The sequence below is a fragment of the Oryctolagus cuniculus genome, chromosome 18 (genome assembly GCF_964237555.1).
Source record: "Oryctolagus cuniculus chromosome 18, mOryCun1.1, whole genome shotgun sequence".
In the NCBI taxonomy this organism is placed as follows: Eukaryota; Metazoa; Chordata; class Mammalia; order Lagomorpha; family Leporidae; genus Oryctolagus; species Oryctolagus cuniculus.
The window spans coordinates 55,349,587-55,371,010 of NC_091449.1; the positions used below are offsets into that span (position 1 = coordinate 55,349,587).

General features: G+C 46.3%; 3 protein-coding genes and 1 non-coding gene across 19 annotated transcripts in view; 1 reads left to right on the top strand and 3 right to left on the bottom strand.

The window, feature by feature from the left end:
* The window catches only part of IST1 (IST1 factor associated with ESCRT-III), a 36,448-nt gene extending 24,832 nt beyond the window's left edge, over positions 1-11,616 (bottom strand). For 2 of the 4 annotated variants that reach the window (XM_008257561.4, XM_051846982.2), the window contains exon 1: positions 1-1,027. The gene's annotated coding sequence lies outside the window, so the exon portion shown is untranslated. Of the gene's footprint in view, positions 1,028-11,551 lie in introns of those variants that run through there. The other 2 variants (XM_070062696.1, XM_070062697.1) reach the window with 2 other exon arrangements.
* LOC138846543 (collagen alpha-1(I) chain-like) lies at positions 429-11,967 on the bottom strand. Its single transcript, XM_070062558.1, has 2 exons — positions 10,230-11,967; positions 429-784 (listed from the first exon to the last, which is right to left on the bottom strand). Exons 1-2 carry the CDS (start codon positions 11,965-11,967, stop codon positions 429-431), a joined length of 2,094 nt encoding a protein of 697 aa, XP_069918659.1.
* LOC127491412 (U6 spliceosomal RNA) lies at positions 3,749-3,855 on the bottom strand. The gene has a single exon (XR_007920073.1). It is a non-coding gene; the product is annotated as a U6 spliceosomal RNA (small nuclear RNA).
* Positions 10,999-21,424, top strand: part of ZNF821 (zinc finger protein 821) — a 21,223-nt gene continuing 10,797 nt past the window's right edge. For 8 of the 13 annotated variants that reach the window (XM_070062689.1, XM_070062691.1, XM_017342340.3 and 5 more), the window contains exons 1-3: positions 10,999-11,140; positions 11,603-11,665; positions 14,014-14,130. Coding sequence is in view for 9 of the 13 variants with exons in the window: in XM_017342340.3 (XP_017197829.1) it covers positions 14,091-14,130 (40 nt within the window). In the remaining 4 variants the exon portion in view is untranslated. Of the gene's footprint in view, positions 11,141-11,602; positions 11,666-12,668; positions 12,787-14,013; positions 14,131-21,424 lie in introns of those variants that run through there. The other 5 variants (XM_070062692.1, XM_017342334.3, XM_070062695.1 and 2 more) reach the window with 2 other exon arrangements.

The window sequence follows — 21,424 nt, forward strand, 5'->3', positions numbered from 1 at the left end:
CTGGCCGAATCCAGGCGTGAAACCTGCAGCCACGGCCTTCGGAAACACAGATCGGGATCCAAAATGGCTGCCCCTCGGCCTCAGCACAGCCAGCCCGGGCGGAGGGATCCAAAGAGCCGAACTAGCCACGCCTTCCTTTCCAGAGATTGGCTGCGCGCCCGCCGCTGCCGGAACCTCTGCGCTGAGGGCCTCCCGGCTCCCTCCCCGGGCACCCTTCGGCGCCGGCGCGGCCAGGGACTACTTCCCGCGGCGGAGGCGTGGGCCATGACGGGCGGCCGGTCTCGGCCACTGAGTCACCTGCTGTGGGCGCGCCCTGGACTTCATCCTGGGCGCGGGGAGCCGGGCGGTGGTGTCTGCTCCTCCAACCAGCTCGGCTGTTATCTCTCAGACGCCTGGAGTGCCCTCTTGAGATTTATTCCCGTTCTCGCTCAGTCTCCACCGGCCCTGGGGGAAGCGAGCTTCGCCCGAGTCTGGGTTTCTGGCGACCCCGGGGCGGAGCTGCCCTTCGGCCGCTGACGGCCGTTTTCCTCGTCACGGTCGCTGGGTTTCCACCTCGCGGACTCAGATTCACCCACCCCGGCTCGACGCCGAGCCTGATTACCCTTTTGCCCGACTCTCTCCAGCCTGTGGTATTGAAACCAGCGAACGTTTCTTCGGCTGGAGACGGGTTCTCCTTTTCTGGGCTTAGCGTGGGAAGGGGCTCCCTGGGTTCTAGGCTTCCCGCCCCCTTGCTGCACGGAGACCGAAATCGTGATTTGCCGAGCTATCCCGGGGCAGCCCTTGGCTAAGAACGGAGGGAGCCACGCGTTCCCGTGAGGTTTACGTGGATTTACAAATACTGTGTGTTTATCACCATTTGCATTTCGAAATAAAACCAGGTTCTAGGGCCTCAAAATACTATCCGGTTCCTGTAAAGTGTGTGGATTTTTTCCCAGTGAATACGTGTATAAAGTTGTCAATTCTGCTGCAAAATAATAGCGAAATAAAAAAATAATAAGTGAGCGGAGCGCTCTAAAGCGCCCGCGAGACACGGCACCCAGCGTGTGTGTGTGTGTGTGTGTGTGTGTGCACCTTGTTGAGGTCCTCCTTCATAGAAACCGATTGTGGAAGACGCTTGTGAGACAACGGGGGAAACTGGACTATGCATTAGTTATTAGATGACTCCAGAAACATCTAAGATGTATTATTTTATTAAGCGTGGAGATGGCATTGAGATTTTCAAAGAAAATGCCCTTTTTTATTTTGGGAAGTGCATCCTCTAGGGGTAAAGTGACAGCAAAAATCTTGATAACTGTTGAATCAAACCATGGCTTCTACTAGGCTATTTACTTGTAAGCATGTTTTTTTTGTTGTTGTTTTTGTTTGTTTTTTTAACAGGCAGAGTGGACAGTGAGAGAGAGAGACAGAGAGAAAGGTCTTCCTTTTGCCGTTGGTTCACCCTCCAATGGCCGCCGCGGCCGGCGCACCGCGCTGATCCGATGGCAGGAGCCAGGAGCCAGGTGCTTGTCCTGGTCTCCCATGGGGTGCAGGGCCCAAGCACTTGGGCCATCCTCCACTGCACTCCCTGGCCACAGCAGAGAGCTGGCCTGGAAGAGGGGCAACCGGGACGGAATCCGGTGCCCCGACCGGGACTAGAACCCGGTGTGCCGGCGCCGCTAGGCGGAGGATTAGCCTAGTGAGCCGCGGCGCCGGCCTGTAAGCATGTTTTAAAATGTCCGTCTCAGCCAAAACATGAAAACAATCAAACTGCCTATCACGGGATGAATGTAGAAACAAAACACGGTGTACACAGACAAGCAGATAAAGCATGTTCTCACACACAGTGGGACACAGAGACTCTGTGCTAAGTAAAATGAACTTGCCACAAAAAAAGGCGAGAACTGTCTGATTCCACTGATGAGGTACCCAGAGTAGTCAAATCCATAGAGACAGAAAGTAGAATGGTGGCTGCCAAGGACGGGGGACCAGGAGAACGGGGAGTTGTTTAAGGGGTTCAGAATCTCCTTTGAAAAGATGAAACAAGCTCTGGAGGTGGATGGGGCTGACGGATGCATGACCATGTAAATGTATAGTGCTGCTGAACCAGACACGTAAAAATGGTTGAGATGGTAGCTTTTTCTTTAGGTACATTATGCGTTAGACTCTAATGCAAAATGACCTATAAAAAGGGAAATTTGAGAGGCCAGTGCTGTGGCTTAACAGATTAAGCCTCTGCCTGCAATTCTGGCATTCCATGTGGACACTGGTTTGAGTCCCAGCTGCCCCACTTCACATTCAGCTCCCTGCTAGTGCACCTGGCAAAGCAGTGGAAGATGGTCCAAGTCCTTGGGCCCCTGCACCCACCTGGGAGATCTGGATGAAGCTCCTGGCTTCATCCAGCCCTGGCCATTGCCACCATAGATGGAAGACCTCTCTCTCTCTCTCTCTCTGTCTCTCTCTCTCTCTGACTTTCAAATAAAAATAAACAAAAGGAGGGGGGAGCATTTGAGGACAGGTATTTGGCCCAGTAGTCAAGCAGCTGGTTGGGATGGCTCGGTTCAGGTCTGGGCTCTGCCCCCACTTCCTGCTAATGTGCACCCTAGGAGGCAGCAGGTGATGATGGCTCATGTTCTTGGATCCCTGCCACCTATGTGGGAGATGTGGGTTGAGTTTCCAGCTCCTGGCTTCAGCCTGGCCCAAGAGGACCAGGCCTGGGAGTGACCCAGTAGATAAGGACTCTCTCGGCACACACTCTCTCTTCTCCATCTCTCAAATAAATAAGAATTTGAAAAATATAAAAGGAAAATTTGGAGACATAAAACAGTATGTGTCCACATGCCAAGAAATGCCAGACTGCTGGCAAACTTCCAGCAAGCAGAGAGGGAGGGGACAGGTTCCCCCTCACAGCCCTGTAAAGGAACCAGCCCTGCGGTCACCTTGATCTCACTAGCCTCCAGCACTGGGAATCCGTACATTTCTGTTTAAGCCACCAGTTTGTGGTACTGTGTAATAGCAACCCTAGCAAACTAATGCACTCTGTGACCAGACTTCTCTCCTAGAAAGTTCAACCACTCTCTCCTTCAAGCAGTGGTGTCTGAGAGTGTCCATTCCTCATTCCCCCTGAGTGTGGGCACTGGTGATCTTGCCAGTCCTTCTGAAGTTACGAAAAAAATTTAATTGGTATATCTTGACAATTAGCATGATTGACTATCTTCTGAATGGTGTGTTCAGGGTAGTCTTTTGCCCATCTTTTTAACAGTGCAGATAACAACATAAATAAAATTTTAAGTAATGTATAAATACAACAAACAAAGATGAACAGTGAAAATAAATCTCTCCTCTGAGCCTTAGTCTTTCAATCCCACCCCACAAGTTGAACAGTCATTGCACCAGATTCTTGTGCCTTTGTGGAAGCCGCTTGGTCTCTCTTTTGCCTTGGTTTCTTCACTGTAAAGTCAGAATAGCACCTACCATAATATATTTGTTGTGAGGATTAAATGTGTTACCTTATGAAAAATTCTTATAACATTGTCAAATAGATAATGTTTAATGCTATTAATATCCTTCCAGTGATTGCCACAACAAATGTATGCCTTTTTAAAAAAATACAGTAGCATACTTTATGTATTATATTATAACTTACATTCAGATCCATGTCTTGGGTATTGTCTCATATAAGCAGTTATCAAAAAATTTTCATTCTTTTAAAGGAGTTCATAAGATTCCATTGTTCATATATATGTGTATCAAGATCTTTTTTTTTTCTCAGAAAAATTTGGAACACTTCACGAATTTGCATATCATCCTTAAGCAGGGGCCATGCTAATCTTCTCTGTGTTGTTCCAATTTTAGTATATGTGCTGCTGAAGCGAGCACTACCAAGATCTTTTAAACTCTATTCTATTGATGGGTATTTAGTTTTATTTCCAATATCTTGAATCTGTGAACAATGCTACAATGATTAGATATTTGCCTACATGAATTGTACTCAGTGCATAAATGCCAAGAAGTAGAAGAACTGGGTCAAGGGGTAAGTACATTTTTTATTTTAATTAGATATTGCTAAATCACCCTTTGAAGAGGAAGTATCAATTTATACCACTAACTGACTAAGAGTTATTATTTCCTCATGCCCTTAGTAGCACAGTATGTTCAGATAACTTAGAGGATCCTTGACATTATCCTGACCTTGTTCAGACTATGGAAGATTAGCTCAAAGTGTCATACAACTCTAGCCTCGTTCAAGGTGACATGAATCCACTGAAAGAAATTTCTTCCTACTCCAGGAATTGTCTGGATTCAGCAACCATCGTCACATGTACCCTACATTTTAGCAAAATTTAGTAATTATTCAGCTCCTATAAAACACAACTGTGAATTGTAACACGACCAGCCAGATATTCAAAACAGTGTCTCTGGCTCTGGCTGAACAGACCAGTTCATTCAGAAGCTAAACAAAAAACAAACAAACCAAAAACAAAAAAAACTGACTCACAGTGTTTTACCCGAAAATCCTGTTTCGCTGACAGAACAAAAATTAACACACAACATTCCTTTGGTTAATTAACCAGGTACTCTGTTTTTGTATAAATGATACAAAATACCTGATATAGTTTTTGAACCCATACAGTAAAAGTCCATCAGTAATAGACCTACAGGCCAAAATCAGTCAGGACTGTTTTGTACAGCCCTCCAGCTATAAGTGGTTTTTATATTGCTACAGGGTGCAGGAAAAGAGAATGATACGTGTCAGTGACCTTATGACACTGTTAGGCTGCCCACACAGCCTAACATACTCACAGTTAGGCTCTTTACAGGAAAAGTGCTGACACCTGCAATTAAAGAGACTACAGGGGCCAGCGCTGTGGTGTAGAAGGTTAACCCTCCACTTGCAGAGTCGGCATCCAATGTGGGCACCAGTTCAAGTCCCGGCTGCTCCACTTCTGATCCACCTCCCTGCTAATGTGCCTGGGAAAGCAGCGGAAAATGGCCCAAGTCCTGCATCCATGTGGGAGACCTGGAAGAAGCTCCTGGCTCCTGGCTTTGGCCTGGCCCAGCCCTGACAGTTGAAGCCATTTGGGGACTGAACCAATGGATAGACAATCTCAGTCTCTCTCTCTCTCTCTCTGCCTCTCCTCTCTCTGTATAACTCTGACTTTCAAATAAATAAATATTTTTTAAAAGTCATAGAAAATTTGTATTATGAAAAAAACAGCATGTATTTCAAAAATTTTTTTCCACAAAAACAAAATTTTAATTTCATTTTTGTGAACTCACTCAAGTACTCTCACACTTTCCACACCTCTATTTTTCTGTAATAATTCAAATTCCTAATTTTATTTTTAATTTGTGTACATTTATCAATAAATAAAAAATACATTAAATCACAACACTCTGATTTGGATTTGTATAGAAGATCAAAAGAGTTCTCAAGTTAGTTCTCACGGCATTCATCCTAGAAAACTTAATTTTTCCTTAAATGAATTCAAAACAGTGAAAATATGTAACTCTAGATTATAAATATAAAATCAAAACCTTAAACTACGTCTTTTAAAGTATGAGATTCAGGGGCAGGTGTTTGGTGCAACAGCTGAGACACAGTTTGGGATGCCCTCATCCATCATCAGAGTGCCAGAATTCCAGTCTCTGCTCCACTTCCCATTTCAGCTTCCTACAAGTTCACACCCTGGAGAGAAGTAGGTGATGGCTCAAATACTTGAGTTCCTGCTACCCACATGGGAGATCCACATTAAATCCCAGGCTCCTGGCTTCGGCCAGGCCCAGCAGGGCATCTGTGAATGAACCAGCAGATGGGAGATCTTTGTCTATCTTGCTGTCTTTCAAATAAAATGAAAATGAATATTAAATAAAATAGGAGATTCTTATTAAGACCATATGATAGGGGCCAGCACTGTGGCACAGCAGGTAAAGAATCCCACGTGGGCACTAATTCGTGTCCTGGCTGCTCCACTTTGGATTCTGCTCCCTGAAATGCTCCTGGGAAAGCAGCAGCAGATGGCCCAACTCCTTGGGTCCTTGCACGCACCTGGGAGACCTAAAAGAAACTGCTGGCTCCTGGCTTCAGCGCATCCCAGCAAGCATTTGGGGAGTGGACCAGCAGGTTGAAGATCTCAATACCTCTCTCCCCTTTACCCCCACCAGTAACTCTTCCTTTCAACTAAATAAAAAACCTTTAAAAAAAAAAAAAAGGAAGAAGAAATAGAAGTAGAAGACCATACAATAGTGGCATAAGGATAGACAAGGTCAATGAAACAGAATTGAGAACCCAGAAATAAACCCATACATTATGGCCAATAGATCTTCAGCAAGGGTTCTAAGACAATGTAGTGAGGGGAAGAAGAGTTTCAACAAGTGGTTCTGGGAAAACTGGACAAACATGCGAAAGAAGGAAATCTGATCACTCCCTCCTTACCTCACACCACACACAAAACTGACTTAAAAATGGATCAAAGATGCATATTTAAGAGTCAGACCTACAAACTACTTTAAGAAAGCATAGGTGTAAATGCTCATAATTAGATAACAGCACTCATATATGGCACCCAAATCACAAGCAACCAAAGAAAAATAGATTTATACTAATCAAAATCCTTGGTGCTTCAAGGACACTATCAAGAAAATGACAGTCCACAGATTAGAAGCAATGTTTGCAAATCACGTATCTGATAAAGCTCTATTATCCGAAATACATTTAAAAATACAGAACACAATAATACAAACACGAATGGGGCAGATGCTGTAGCAGAGAAGGTTGAGCCACTGCTCGCAACACTGCACCCCATGTTAGAGTGACTAGTTTAAGCCCTGGCTTCTGACCCAGCTTCCTGATAATGTGCCTGAGAAGCAGAGTATGACTGCCCAAGTACTTGAGTACCTGTCACACATGTAGGAGACCCAGACGGAGTTCCTGGCTTCAGCCCAACCCAGGCTGCTGTGGGCATTTGGAGAGAGGAAAATTGATCTCTCTGTCTCTCTGATTCTCTGTCTCTCTGCCCTTGAAATAAATAAATATTTTTTAAAAGCCCAATTTTAGAACAGGCATGCATTTGAACATTCTCCAAAGGACCAATAACAAACACATGATCGGGTCATTGGGTCCTTGCCATTCACATGGGAGACCAAGATTGAATTCCAAGGCCCCTGGCTTCTACCTGGCTCAGCAGGCATTTGAGGAGTGGACCAGCAGATGGAAGATCTCTGTCTCTCTCTCTATGCCTTTAAAATATAAATTAACATTTAAAAAATAAGAATAAGCACATTTAAAATGTCCAACGCCCTTAGTCATTAGGGAAATGCAAATAAAAACCCCAGCAAGATATGACTACATCCACTCGGATGGTTATAATGAAAAAGATGGAAAACAACAAATGTTAATCAGAAAGCAGAGAAATTTAAACCATAATACTTTGTAACAGGACTATAAAATGTTGCAGTCACTTTGGAAAACAGTTTGGCAGTTCCTCAAAAAGTTACTCGGAGTTACCATGTGAGGCTGCAGTTCCACTGGTAGGTGTACGTATATACCCTGGCAAACTGAAACAGAAGCTCACACAAAAACTGAACACAAAAGGGCAGGCATTTTAGCAGCAATTAAGATGTTGCTTGGGGTGTCTGCTTCCCGTATTGTAGTGTCTGAGTTCAAGTTCAAGCTCCACCTCCAAATCCAGCTTCCTGCCAATGTGCCTGCCATTCATGTAGGAGATCTGGATTGAGTTCCCAGCTGCCACTCTGGGCATTTCAGGATGAATCAACTATCTCATTCTCTGTCTCTAAAATAAATAATTTTTTTTTTAAAGTGAAGCGGAGGGGCCAGCATTGTGGCCGGGTAAAGCCGCCACCTGAAGTGCTGGCATCCCATATGGACGCCAGTTCAAGACCCTGCTGCTCTACTTCCAATCCAGCTCTCTGCTATGGCCTGGGAAAGCAGTAGAAGATGGCCCAAGTCCTTGGCCTCCACACCCACGTGGGAGACCCAGAAGAAGCTCCTGGCTCCTGGCTTCAAATCGGTGCAGCTCTGGCTGCTGCAGCCATTTGGGGAGTGAATCAGCAGATGGAAGACCTCTCTCTCTCTCTCTCCCTCTTTCACTGCCTCTCCTTCTCTCTGTGTGTAACTCTGACTTTCAAATAAGTAAATAAATCTTTAAAAAATTAAGTGAAGCAGAAAAAAACTGATTTTTTAAAATTAAAGTCTTTTAGATTTAGAACAAATTTAGGCAAATAGCAAAGGAAAAATAAGCTAATTCATTATGTAAAATCAGAATTAAAATGCAGTGAGTGTGGCTAAAAGCTAATTGCAGATCTCTTGCTTCAGTACATATTAGCTTTGCTTGCTAATGTCTAAGGGTGTATCTTGTGAAACTATGTGGGCCCAAATTCCTAGGAACTAGGTTGACCGAAATGTGTCCCTCACATTTCTTACGACCATATCTTGGATCTGTTACTAGGTTTGTTATTGTTAACTGTTATCTTACAACCATATTCTGGTTTTCCTCTTTATTGTTCACTGCATACCAGGGGCCCAGTTCGAAACTGTGAACCCTAGTGGACAGAATACTATAAAAAGCTATGTAACCCGCTGTTGGGGGCCGCACTCTGGTAAGGAGTGTTGGTCCTGATTGGTGGCTGGTCCCGATCAGTTACCTTGCCTCTCATTTGCTTCTCATTTTCAATAAATTTCATGTGTGACTGTCAATAGCTTTTTAACATTTTGTTTTAGCTAACGAGTGGATACAACACTTATTTTACTGTTTTCCTCTATTCAATTATAACCCTGAGCAACAATACTTCATAGTCATTGCTGGAGCACAGGTAGGTTATAAGAACCCCATGCTTATAGTCTCATTTTATTTAAACTCCAGGAAATGGAACAAGCTTCCTAGCTTTATGCAGTAACTTAATAAAGGATCCAAGAAATTTCACTGCAGGCTAACTTTGCCTGCTGAAAATGTCAACTAACCTGGCATAATAAACCCATATTTGTATCCCTCAGTCTAAACAAATCAAGAATTACTGCTTAAGTACTTAAAAGTTACATTCACTGTTTTTACAGCTTGTTGTTTTTTTTTTTTAAAGATTTATTTATTTGAAAGAGTTACAGTGAGAGAGGGAAGCGAGAGAGAGAGAGAGAGAGAGAGAGAGAAATAGAGGTCTTCCATCCACTGGTTTACTCCCCAAACAGGCCAAAGTCAAGAGCCAGGAGCTTCATCTGGGTCTCCCATGTAGGTGCAGGGTTTCAACCACTTGAGCCATCCTCCACTGCCTTCGGAGGCACATTAGCAGGGAGCTGGATCAGAAGTGGAGCAGCCGGGACTTGAACTGGCACCCATATGGGGAGCTTGCACAACAGAAGGCAGCTTTACTGCTACATCACAGCAGTGGCCCCGCAGTTTTTCTTCTGTAAAATAGCGTAAAAATTTGCTGGTTGAATGAAACCATCCATTTTCTGGTTACTTAAAAATGAAATTAAAATGTGTCCTTGACTGAAGTTAATAATTACTATCTAAATACTCCAGTCATAATAAATAAATGCACAAATGAGTGAACGTGTAGAACTATTTGCCACAATTGTGAAAGATCCTGCAATACAGCCTTCCTATCACATTAAACATAAGACACAATCACGTCATAGCCTTGGAGATTTGGAGGAAAGATAAGGCGAGAATGCTCTCCGCAGCGGCCAGCGAAGTGGCTGAGCAAGTTAAGCTGCTGCCTGTGACCAGGGCATCCCTCCTGGGCGCCAGCTCCAGCCGCGGCTGCTCCCCTAGCCGTCCAGCGTCCTCCTGCTGGGCGCCTGGGACAGCAGCAGAGGATGGCTCGGGTGACTGGGCTCCTGCGCGCTCGCGGGAGACCTGGATGGACTTCCTGGCTCCTGGCTTTGGCCTGGCCCAGCCTCCAGGGCAGCAGCCATTTAGGGCGTGAGCCAGCGGATGGAAGGTTACTCTGTCTCTCTTTCTGCCTCTCAAATAAATAAAATCTTTTTTTTTAATGCTTTATGCAAATACCAGGGCCTGACACTTTATCAGCGAGCGTCAGCGCCCTCAGTAGCTCTGTGTCCTGCGGGGCCAGGAATCATCATGAATATTTGCGTAATACTTCCAGAAACTCTCTTACTTTTTAAACGGCACAACAGCTCTGTGGGAGCGGAGGCCAGGAATTACATTTTAGGAAACAGAGACTCAAGTCGCGGGCTGGTCAGCGGCAGAGCCAGGCTCCCCCTGCCCGCACCTCACCTCTGCCGCGGGAGCCGCGGGGAGACCGGCGAGCGGGCCGCAGGGAGGCGGCGGCGGCAGGTGCTTTCCCGGCAGGCGGAGCCCAGCCGCCGCCACTTGCCCCCGTGCCCGTTAAGCGGCAGCCGCTGCAGGCCGTCCAGCCCTGAGTGCAGACGCTCTCCGGGCTGAGAAGCCGACACCCGAAAGACACCTGAGGGTCCCCTTCAGGGCCTCGCCCCGGCCGCGGCCGCCTCGCGCCGCGCTGAGGACCTGTGCTGCCGGCGGGACCCGGCCGACGCCGGCCGCGGGAGGGGGAGCCCGCGGTGCGCCTGCGGCCGGGGGATGTGGGTTTTGTGGCTGAACTGGATGGGGGGTGTGGGAAACCAGGCTCGCAGCTGACAGGGTGGGGTGTCGAAGGGCTGACAGGGCCGCAGAGGGACGGCCCGGGGGACGCGGGGCTCCGGGGTCTCGCGGGCCGCGGACTCAGGCGACACCCCCCCACCCCGACGCCCGGCATTGGATGCTCCCTGAAGTCCCGCCTCCCAGGACCCTCGCCCTCCAAGCCCCGCCCACGGCGCCCGGCGCGCGCCCGGGGAGCGGGGAGGGGGGACCGGCCGCGGGGGGAGGGGAGGCGCTCGTGCACGCGCCCCGCTCGCTGCGGGTGCGCGAGCAGCGCGCTCCCGCCGCCCGTGTCGCCATCTTTTTCCCCCTCCGTCCGTCTGTCTGCCGTTGGCTTTGTCCGTCTGCAGCGCCGCCCCTCGGCTCCCCGCCACCAGCTCGGCCCGGAGCCGTCCTCCGTCCTCCGGGGCCCGGTCCTGGAGAGCTCCGGCCCAGCCGGCCCGAGCCGCGATCCGGGGCCCATTGTCCGGCGGTCCGTCTGTCCGGAGGCGGGGCCCAGGGCCCCGGAGCGCAGCGGAGCGCCGAGGCGCCGGGTAAAGACACTGCCGAGTCCTGCCTCGGCGGCCGGCCTGAGGATGCGGGGCCCCCGGCCCGCCCGGGGCCGCCGACAGCCGGTCCTTTTGTCTGTGTGCGGGGAGGGGGCGGGGGCGGCCGTGGCGCACCCCTCCCTCCGCGCCGGCCCCCCAGGGGTCCCTCCCGCGGGGTCCGGGCCACGGGCCTGGCGGGCCGGGCCGGCTCGGGCGGCCGCGCTGCGAGTGACAGGCCGGGGTGGAGCTGCGGGAGGGAGGCTGGGCGTGGGAGTGCGGCCGGGGGCAGCGGCGCCCGATTCGCGTCTCGCAGGACGGCTTCTAAATTTAGGATTCAGCCGAGCCTGCGTGGTCTGAGGGCTTGTGCGGGCGCCGCGGGCCCCCTCGGGCTCGGGGCCAGGCAGTCGCGAGACGTACCTGTGCGGACCGCTCGGGCCTGACCAGCGCCTTGTCCTCCTCTTTGGGCAGATACGCGCCGCTTGGATCCGGGCGAGTCGGCTGCGCTCCGTGGGAACTGCCGCAGAGCTGGAGGTGGGAGTGCACCCTCGTCTGCTAGAGCTGGGGTCGCGCCTGGGGGAGAGCAGCGTCGGGGCCGGGGGAGGCGAGGCCGCGGCCGAGGGCGGCACGGACAAAGCCGCCTTCCCTCGCCAGCGGAAACCCCCCGGAGCCCTGCAGCCGGTTTGCCCTTCTCCATCCCATCTGCCTTCTGGGTGGTGATGTTCGGGCAGCTGCCCGTGAACTGGGGTTCGTCTTAGATGTGGCCGTGTGAAAGTGACGCGGGACGAACGACCTTTGGGGCAGCGTGGCTGTCGGTTGTATGAGCGGCACCGCATCCCCGAGACCCGGCTGTGGGGTCAGGAGTGCCCTTTCGGGGCTGTTTATTCCTTATTTATTTTCGAGAGTCCATAACGCCAGTCCCTGTGGTGGGGGTGTGAGTTAGGGGTGTTTTGTTATTGCTCTTGCTTTGCGAGAGGGGAGGGTGTTTGCTTGTTTCCCCCATCCCTCAGGTGTGACGTCCCATGGGGTACCACCTGGTCAGTTCCCCCTTCGGCCACTAGGAGGCTCGTGAGAGGCCGTGGACACTGCCCATTTCAATATGCAGATGCTGTCTTCCGCCTGGTAGCTTTAGCCTGGAACTGCTGCACAGAGCCAGGCTCAACCCACTGGGCCTTCCTTCAGAAGGGACTTGATGGCACAGTTTCGATTTCTGATCTTGATGGAGAGAAAATGTAAACATTAGTCAAGATTCCGTTTTTTCTTTATACGATAGGGAGGTGTATTTTCAGAGTAATTGATAGTCAACTGGCATTTCATTCAGCTTCCCACTTGGTGGTTCCAGAGACACAGAGGAAAAGATGGCGAGTGTGATACTCGCTCTCTGCTTCCATTAATAAAATAACTGCGTGATTGGAAACAGAAACAAATCTTAGAACATACACCACTAGTATTAGCATGCAGTATACTGCTCCCTGAGTCATTAAAATGTTCTTTTACTGCATACATTTGGAGTTTCTTTCTTTATTTTTAATTAAAGGTCTGAAAGAGAACTGTGCTTGATATGCAGATGTGATAGAAGACTGCCTGAAAGCTGCTTCCTTTGCCACTTCCTGTGGAGGCCTGTCTTTGCCATTTGTGGTTTCTTTCTTCTTTTGGTAAGGGAAGGCAGGATCTGATTACAGGCTTGAGGTCCTTTCTAGCTACATAGAGGAGTCAGTGGGCAAAACAGGAGGTGGGTCCATTAACCAGAGTGCAAACTACATGCAGCCAGTAGTCACTTCTCATAACTCCTCTTAAGGAAATAAATGAGTTTTGCTAATTCAATGTGAGTACAATTTGAGAGGGCAGAAACCCTCCCATCCATATTCCGTCTTTGGTAGGAAAGAATTCATCTCTTTGTATCTGTTGATTCACCCCATCTTTTAAAGAAAATGTCACAGCTTCTGCTACTAACCCATTGATTTGAAATCCTCTCACAGTGCTTGTGGCTGGACAGTTTTCCTGCAGTTAACCAGGAACTTCCAGGCTCCAGTGTGTGTCCCCTCCTCTGTCGGGGCGCAGACAGTCTCTGCAGCGCTTCTTGTTTAGGGAGCGTTTCTTCCCGTTCCTCCCACTGCTCTCTGCTCCCCAGAGGCTGGGTTAAGAAACAGCTCCGAAGTTACCGACTCTGACCCCTTCTCCAGCGCGTGTGAGCAGGGCGGACTGGTGTTCCCCCTGAGGTGCTGGGCTAGCACTCAGTAACATGGATGTCAGCTGGCTCTTGTGAGGGTCCATCTCCAACCCTGGCACTTTGATTTGCTTCTGTACCCTGTCATCCACAGTGCCCACCACTGTGTCTTGTCACCAGGTACAGGCTCTGTTTCCCACACTGCTTTAATTTATAGACGCCTAAGAGTTTTGTGACACTGCCTGTCTCACAGGGATATGATGACTTTGCTGCCAAACAACTTCTTAGCAAAATGTCTGAGGCTCCCGTTGGTGCAGATTACAGAGCGTGTGCAATGTGAGCTGCCATTCTTTGACTTCCCTTTGCTTCTCTTACAACTCATGGGATTATTCCTTTGAGTCTGCCGCACTTTTAACCTTGGTTAGGCTTGGTTGCCTGAATTTTGTTTCCTCTGTTTTCCTGTGACCTTGATCATGATCACTTAACAGAATGGATTCTACAATTGGATTCTGAGTGGAATTCCCTAATCCTCTGAAGGAGTCTTCTCTTTAACTTCTTGTGACATTGTATTAGAGATTTATTCATTTCTTTTGGTAGTTCAATTATTTATAACTGGTGAGTTTTATATGCTCTGGAGCTATTTTTCAAAGTCTTTTTAATTTTGCATAATTTCTGGGGGAAATGGCATATGATAATAATATCCTTTTTATTGTAGGCTAGCACCTTGCAAAGAAATAGTAACACATGCAGTCGTGAAACTGGGAAAGGCCAGAATTCTCATATCAGAGAAACATGTCCCGTCGGAAACAGACTAATCCAAATAAAGTTCACTGTGAGTATTGGGCTTTGTCTTCTGGGACTTGGGAATGTTGAGGGTTGGAAGAGTAACTTGCACTCTCACTAGTTTGTGAGGAAAAAAGACTCTTGATGGTTTAAAGTGTGTCTGGTTGCTGAAGGAGGTGTTAGGAACCTCTTAGGTGTGTGTACATTTGATTCATACTTAATATCCATATTAACAATTATAGGTAGCCTGCTCTGCGCAAATCCTTATGCTAAATGTCAGGGCTGTAAAACAATATAAGATACACAAGACTGTAACATATATAACTTAAGTATTTGAAAATACAAGATAATATATGCAAAGTGCCAAATAGAAGTGCTGCGGACTGTGTGTACCACGGAAGAGGAGAGAAGATAAAAGATCCCTGTGGACTGAGATAGTGAGAGAGTGACAGTAGAGGACCTAGACCATGAACCTGAACTGGGCCTTAGGAGGTGAGAAAGTGGATTTGAAAAAAAAAAAAAAAAAAGAAAAAGAAAAAAAAGAAATGAGAGGGAAAGTGGAGTAGGAAAAACTGAGTGAGCAAATATCCAGGAGGGAACTATCATGTTCAGAGGATGGAGAGACTTAGTTTGAGGCAGACATTCATTTGTCCAGAAGTCATAGAACATAAAGTTAGAAGTTTAACTAAATTATGGAGGCCTGACATTCAGGCCAAGTTCAAATTTCACTCTGTAGACTGGTGGGAGCTCCTAATGGTTTTTAAGCAGGCAGAACTGAGTGACATTCAGAATGCAGTGTTTTGCTACAATGAAGAAGTGTGTGGGAGTGAGGGAGAGACTAGAAACAGGAAGACCAGGTGTGCCTTGCAGGGTTGCCTTGCACTGTTTCACAACAGTTTCATATTTATATTTCATTAACTGGATTGTAAACTTCTAGAGGACAGAAATGTTGAGTATGTATAGTTCCTCTTTACTTTAGCAGTGCTCATAGAGAGCATTCAAAAAGTACTTACTAAATCAGTGGTAGTGTTGCACACGTTTAAAATGCTTTGCCATTTTCCTGTGATCCAGGGAGATGGGCGTGCTCACCCAAATAGTGATTGAAGGGACAAATAGCTCCCTTTGATTATGATGGACTGAGTAAGGACACCAGTGTTTGAACGAAATTCAGAGCTGTAACATATGAAAAGATTTTTTTTAAAGTAAAAAAACAAACAAACAAACAAAAAAAACCCTGAAATTTGATAAGATAAATTAGGCAAGAAGACAGGAGAACTAAAAATTATTTAAAAACATGTGATATGTCAGGCACTATGTACTTCATCTTACTTTTTGGATAATTTCAAGAGTATGAGACAAAATGGTTTTAATGGAAGAATTAAGGGAACTTTGACATCTTACAGATGAACAAAACTAGGGTAGCAAACTCCCATTTACAATTCATTCTTCTAAGTCCTGGGTAAGTTGCCTGAAATAGAACTGTTGAATGCTTTCAAGAGTGTGTTCTGGAACAGGTGCATGTCTGAGCTATTTATTGTAAAGATGAGTGGCTTAGGAAGGATGTAGAAACAGTAAAATGCAGTGGGCCTGAATGTGAGGATTGTCAAGGGAGATAAATGAGTTTCTCTAGCACAGGCCCTCCAACACAGGGGTCAGAGAGATTGTCTTCTCAGCTCTAGCTGAAGATGAGTGTTGACTGATAGAAGACACAAATGTGACCCCAAGAAGGCAGGGCAGGAAAGATACTCTTAGAGATGATGGCTTCATAAATAAGGCAATTTTAGGAGTTGAGTGTTTGCCAAAACCTCCTGTCCCAAGAGATTGGTTAGATTCGAGGAAAACATCTGCTGTAATGATGGCATGACTGTGGTAAGGCCAGAGAAGCCAGTAAAGGTTTGGGTGGTCTGTGTTTGCGTCACACCACATGTATCCATCAGCTGCATCTCCTCCTACCATAGTGAGGCAAAGCCAAGATGAGCTGGTGTCGGAGCTGGAAAACAGATGGACAGACAGGCCCCAGAGGAGTGGAAAGTATCACACCTTCACAGTTGCACAATGCAGTTACCAGAGCCAAGCAAGTAAAAGCTGTATTGTGGTAGACTGGATGGGACTTTGTAGTGTCTTCAGTGGTGATGAGGAGGTCCTTTATTTTGGGGCTATGAATACCGAGGTTTAGCTGCACCTACAAAGCAGACCGCTAAGGAGTGGCCGTTTGCAGTGATGCCTCTGGAAGGCTTCTCAGCTGATGGACTCAGCAGGACTAAGGAAGCAAATGCACTGAGATGTGCTGTTTGCTGAGGACCTTGTTTTATTTATTATTTGGGAATGAAGCTGACCCTGCCCGTTTTGAAAGATCATCTTCTTGCCCATGGCAGTGATGAGTAGAAATAGATAATTTTAGTTTTCTGACTTCTTGATTCTCCACTCACCTTGCAGTGAAATATATTGAATGTGATGCTGCTTATTTAAAGAATATGAAATGGACTCAGGTATGGGAGGCAGGAAAGTCTACATCTGGCTTTGCACAGATGTCAAAGCCAATCAGCACTTGAGCGGAATAATGGCTGAGCTTCATTAGATCTGCCTTCTGTGCAAACCTAGACCTTGTGGCATGAAGCTAGAAGCACTCCTGAAAGGCCATGTTGGAATCCCACTGCGGTAGCGCAGGAGCATTTGTTCATTCCAACCTGGAAGCCACTGGGCAGGCTGCCGAGGCGTCTACTTGGTTTTCCTCAGGACTCTTACGTCTCAACTACTGGCACAGTCCTTTCCTCCTAAACATGCGGCAGACCCCGTGTTTTGCCTGCCTCCCTTCATTAGTAACTTGACGTGCAGCTTTTGGAGTGAAGCCAGAACTGTTAGTTACGGAGAAGCGCTGAGGGGCTGATTCTCTGATTCTCCCCGGTTTCCTTCCCTCCCCATCTCACCCACTTGAGCACAAGTTTCTGTGTAGAGGTTGAAAAGACAGTCCCTTGCACACTTGCCTGTGTTTGAACCAACTAAACCACTAAAAAAGGGAAAATTTGTTTTTCCTAAGACTTTTAGTCTCAGATTGCAAAATACATAAGAGACTAAAAACCTTCAATTTCAACTAAAAGCTTTTCATAGAGAAGCAGGAATGAAAGCCTTTGGAGTCCCCTCTGTTCTTAAAAAGTGTAACTTTTTTGCCTTCATTGATTCTGTTCTCATCCTCCTGAGGCAAATGGCTGTGTTCCCAACATGTGATACCACCTTGGGTTAGCTGAGTGGAAACCTGAGCTCCTCCTTCCCATGACTAGTTGTTTCTTCTGAACTTGACATCTGCTCTCTTAGGGAATATAGTTCATCTGCCTCACTTAATTTCAGTCAGCTTGAAATTGCATTTATTTAGCTGCAACAGGGACCCCAGAAGAAGAACTGTGAAATCTGTCATTCCGGTCTTCTTCTCTATTCTCCAGACTTACTCACATGGCCTTGTTCTTATGCTGTCTGAAACATCTTAGCCAAATCTGAGACAAACAGTATTTTGATTTTCTACAAAAACACATGAGGTAGCACCTTGTTTTTTTATTGTGACGCCTACAAGACTCTTCTCAACCATTGACAGACAACTACTCAAAATCAAAAAGATGGTTGTGCTACATTAATTCTGGGACCAGAGGATTTTTTTTTTAAACCTATAACAGTCTCAAGAAAGAAACAGTTCCACATTATGAAAACAGGCAATTCAGTAACACTTCTTAATCATTACTATCTCTCTGGATTACATTATACTTGAATTGACATGACATACTTATAGCAAGTCTCACTGCCTTTTATGAAAGGATAATTCTGGACAACTGGATTTGGAGATTAGGTAAACAGTGACTACTAGAAGATCATTCGCATATGTTCTTATATGTTCTGCTAAAATTTTTTTTAAAAGGTTGTTATATATTTTGCTTTGTGGTACTGTTTAAATAGGAACATTCTTTTTTTAATTTATTTATTTGAAAGAGTTACAGAGGGAGGTAGAGCCAGAGAGAGAGAGAGGTCTTCCATTCCACTGGTTCACTCCCCAAATGACTCCAACGGCCAGAGCTGAGCTGAGCTGAAGCCAGAACCCAGGAGCCAGGAGCTTCTTTCAGGTCTCCAACATGGGTGCAGCAGCCCAAGGAGTTGGGCCATCTTCTACTGCTTTCCCAGGCCATAGCAGAGAGCTGGATCGGAAGAGGAGCAGCCAGGACTCGAACCAGTGCCTATATGAGATGCTGACCCTGGCAGGCTGGGGCTTCAACCCACTGCGCCACAGCGCCAGCCCCTATAGGAATATTCTTAAGGAATAAAATTTACTTAAGCCTTTTTCTCCCAGTCAAGAATAGAATAAAATATAAGAGCACAGCACTTAATTTCAAACTACCAAAAAAAGGAATGACAAAATTAATTTATTCTAATTATCCTAGGCAAGACTGCTAGCAAGAATCTTAGGTAAGTTGTATTAAATAGACTCTGTTCTGTGAAGGCCTAAATATTTAGAAAATATCAATAGACAAAAATAAATTTGGGGAGTAGGTTTGGCACAGCATTTGGGACACTGCTCTCCTGTTGCAGTCTCTGGGTTCAAGCCCTGCTCTCACTTCTGATACACCTTCCTGATAATGCACAGCCCTGGATGTTGGGGGCATTTAGGGAGTAAACAGACAAATCTGTCTATCTGTGTCTGTCTCTCTGCCTTTCAAATCAATTGAAAATGAATAGGATGGGCCGGCACTGTGGTGTAGCGGGTAAAGCCGCTGCCCGCAGTGCTGACATCCCATATGTGCGCTGGTTTGAGTCCCGGCTGCTCTACTTCCAATCCAGCTGTCCGCTTGGCCTGGGAAAGCAGTGGAGGATGGCCCAAATCCTTGGGCCCCTGCATCTGTGTAAGAGACCTGGAACAGTCTCCGGGCTCCTGGCTTCGGATCGGCGCAGCTCCGGCTGTCGTGGCCAACTGGGGAGTGAACCATTGGATGGAAGACCTCTCTCTCTCTCTGCCTCTCCTCTCCTCTCTCTGTGTAACTCTGACTTTTGAATAAATAAATAAATCTTAAAAGAAAAAGAAAATGAAGAGGAGTGTATATATTGCAGCAGTTAAGTTGCTACTGGGGATGCCTGCATCCCATATCGGAGTGCCTGGTTCAAGTTCTGACCTCCGCTTCCCATCCAGCTTCCTATTAACACGCACCTTGGGAGGAAAGCAGGTTATGGTTCAAGTACTTGGGTCCCTGGCAACCATGTGGGAGACACAGATTGAGTTTCAGGCTCCTTGCTTTTACCTGGCCCAGCTCCAGTTGTTGCAAGCATTTGGGGAGTGAACCAGTGGATGAAAGATCTCTCTCTCTCTCCATGTCTCTGTCTCTGTGCTTTTCAAATAAAAGGAAAATTCTAAAAAAAAATTTAATGTTCTATATTTAATACATAAAAAAAAAACGAGTTCAAATTCATGAAAATTAAACTGGGTCACTGGCTCATTGTCAAAGGTCTTTGTCCTTTTAAATGTCTTTCTACCAATTGAATGGTATTTCTGTTAAAAAAAAGTTTATTGCTTATTCTTGGTTACATACTTAGCTGGCTTCTAGCTTGGATTCTTTAGAGACCTGAAGTGTCAGTGACAAGAATGGTCTGACCCTTGAGGATGATATTCTAGTATGTAACCTGTGCTGTAGTGCCGTGTCTGCCCCTGGCTTCTACATCTGAAAACATGCACCTACCCAGAGGAATTCAGTAACTATTCCAGTTGGACACAATCTTGTGGTTGCAAGGAAATTAACATGGAAAAATTAAGTATTTTACTTCCACAGAGAGGGAAGAGGAAACAATCTAACGCAGAATTCATTTTTTTACTTTCTCTAACAAGTAATTCATATCCAATGTGGTATCTTGCATATTGTTTGAAAGATCATACCCAAAGCCCCACCTTTTTTTTTTTTGGGGGGGGGATGGGGGGAAGATGGTTTCTTTCTTTTTTCTTTTTAAGATTTATTCATTTAATTGAGAGGTAGAGTTACAGAGAGGAAAGTCTTTCCTCTGCTTGTTCACTCCCCAAATGGCCACCAAAGGCTGGAGCAGAGCTGATCTGAAGGCAGGAGCCAGGAGCTTCCTCCAGGTCTCTCATGCCGGTGCAGGGGCCCAAGGACTTGGGCCATCTTCCACTACTTTCCCAGGCCATAGGAGAGAGCTAGATTGGAAGAGGAGCAGCCGGGACACGAAACACTGCCCATAGGGGATGACAGTGCCACAGGTGGAGGCTTAGCCTACTGCACCACAGCGCTGGCCCTGGTATTTTGGATACTATGAAGACTGACTTAAAGGAGCTTATTTTTTCCTTTATTTGAGAGCCATATAACTGAGAGTACACTTTAATACCAACCACCTCCATTTCCACCCACAGTGTGAGTCATAATAGCTATAATGTTAGTTTCTCTAATCCAGGCTTGCTAACTCATGACATGGTATCAGAAGCATCATTTTTGCTTTTGTCACATACTGGCCCTGAGAATATTATTTTGCTATTTGAATTGTATGTATCAGTTTCCCATGGTATGAAGTTAACACTAACACTTGGATCATAGCCATTCTTCTCACACAGATACAAACATTTGTTTTCAGCAAAAACACCTGGATAAACCTTTTAACTTTCTACTTACATCTTTATTAGAAATTGGTTAAAAAATAATACACATTAGAGTTGGACAGACCTGGGTTTGAATATTTGGTTCCAACATGGAACTTAGTTTCCTCTTCAATAAAATACAGATAGTAATATCTACCACCTAAAAGTTTTTCACAGAATAAAGGCAAGGCAAAGACTATAAAGCACTTAAATATAGAGCCTGGAAATAGCAAGTGTCAAATAGTAACTGTTATTAGTGTTCAGAATTTAACATACTGTAGATGCTCAGTGAATGTTTGCTGAATGAATCACACGAAGCCTAGTTCACATCGATTCTTTCACTGCCCAGAGGACTAGTTGTGCAGGTGACCTCATCAGTTCATACCTCCCACATCACTGTATCCTGTCTGGGAACCTGAGCCTATGTACAGGGCCTGTTCTATTGTCAGACTTTTCATCAGGGCTTTTATTATTCCCTTTTGCTGGCTGGGGAATGAGAAATGTAGTTTCCACTCTGGCTGAGATAATGGAAACCCAGAGAAACTGAACTCTTTTTCTTCTTATGGTCTGGTCTCCTGGAAATAAAAAAGCACTTAAATGTTAACTCTTCAACAACCACATGGATCCCAGAGTTCATGAAATGCAAAATCAAGGACAAGTTCAGGGCCTTTGGATACTGAATACAAATAAAAAGACTACACTGAACCAAGAAGACTAGATAAATATAACCTGC

Coding starts and splice junctions, on each gene's coding strand:
- LOC138846543 (XM_070062558.1), bottom strand. CDS start 11,967: ATGCGGTGCCGCTCATACAACCGACAGCCACGCTGCCCCAAAGGTCGT. Junction 785..10,229: donor CCGCGGCTCCCGCGGCAGAG/GTGAGGTGCGGG, acceptor CTCCGTTCTTAG/CCAAGGGCTGCCCCGGGATA.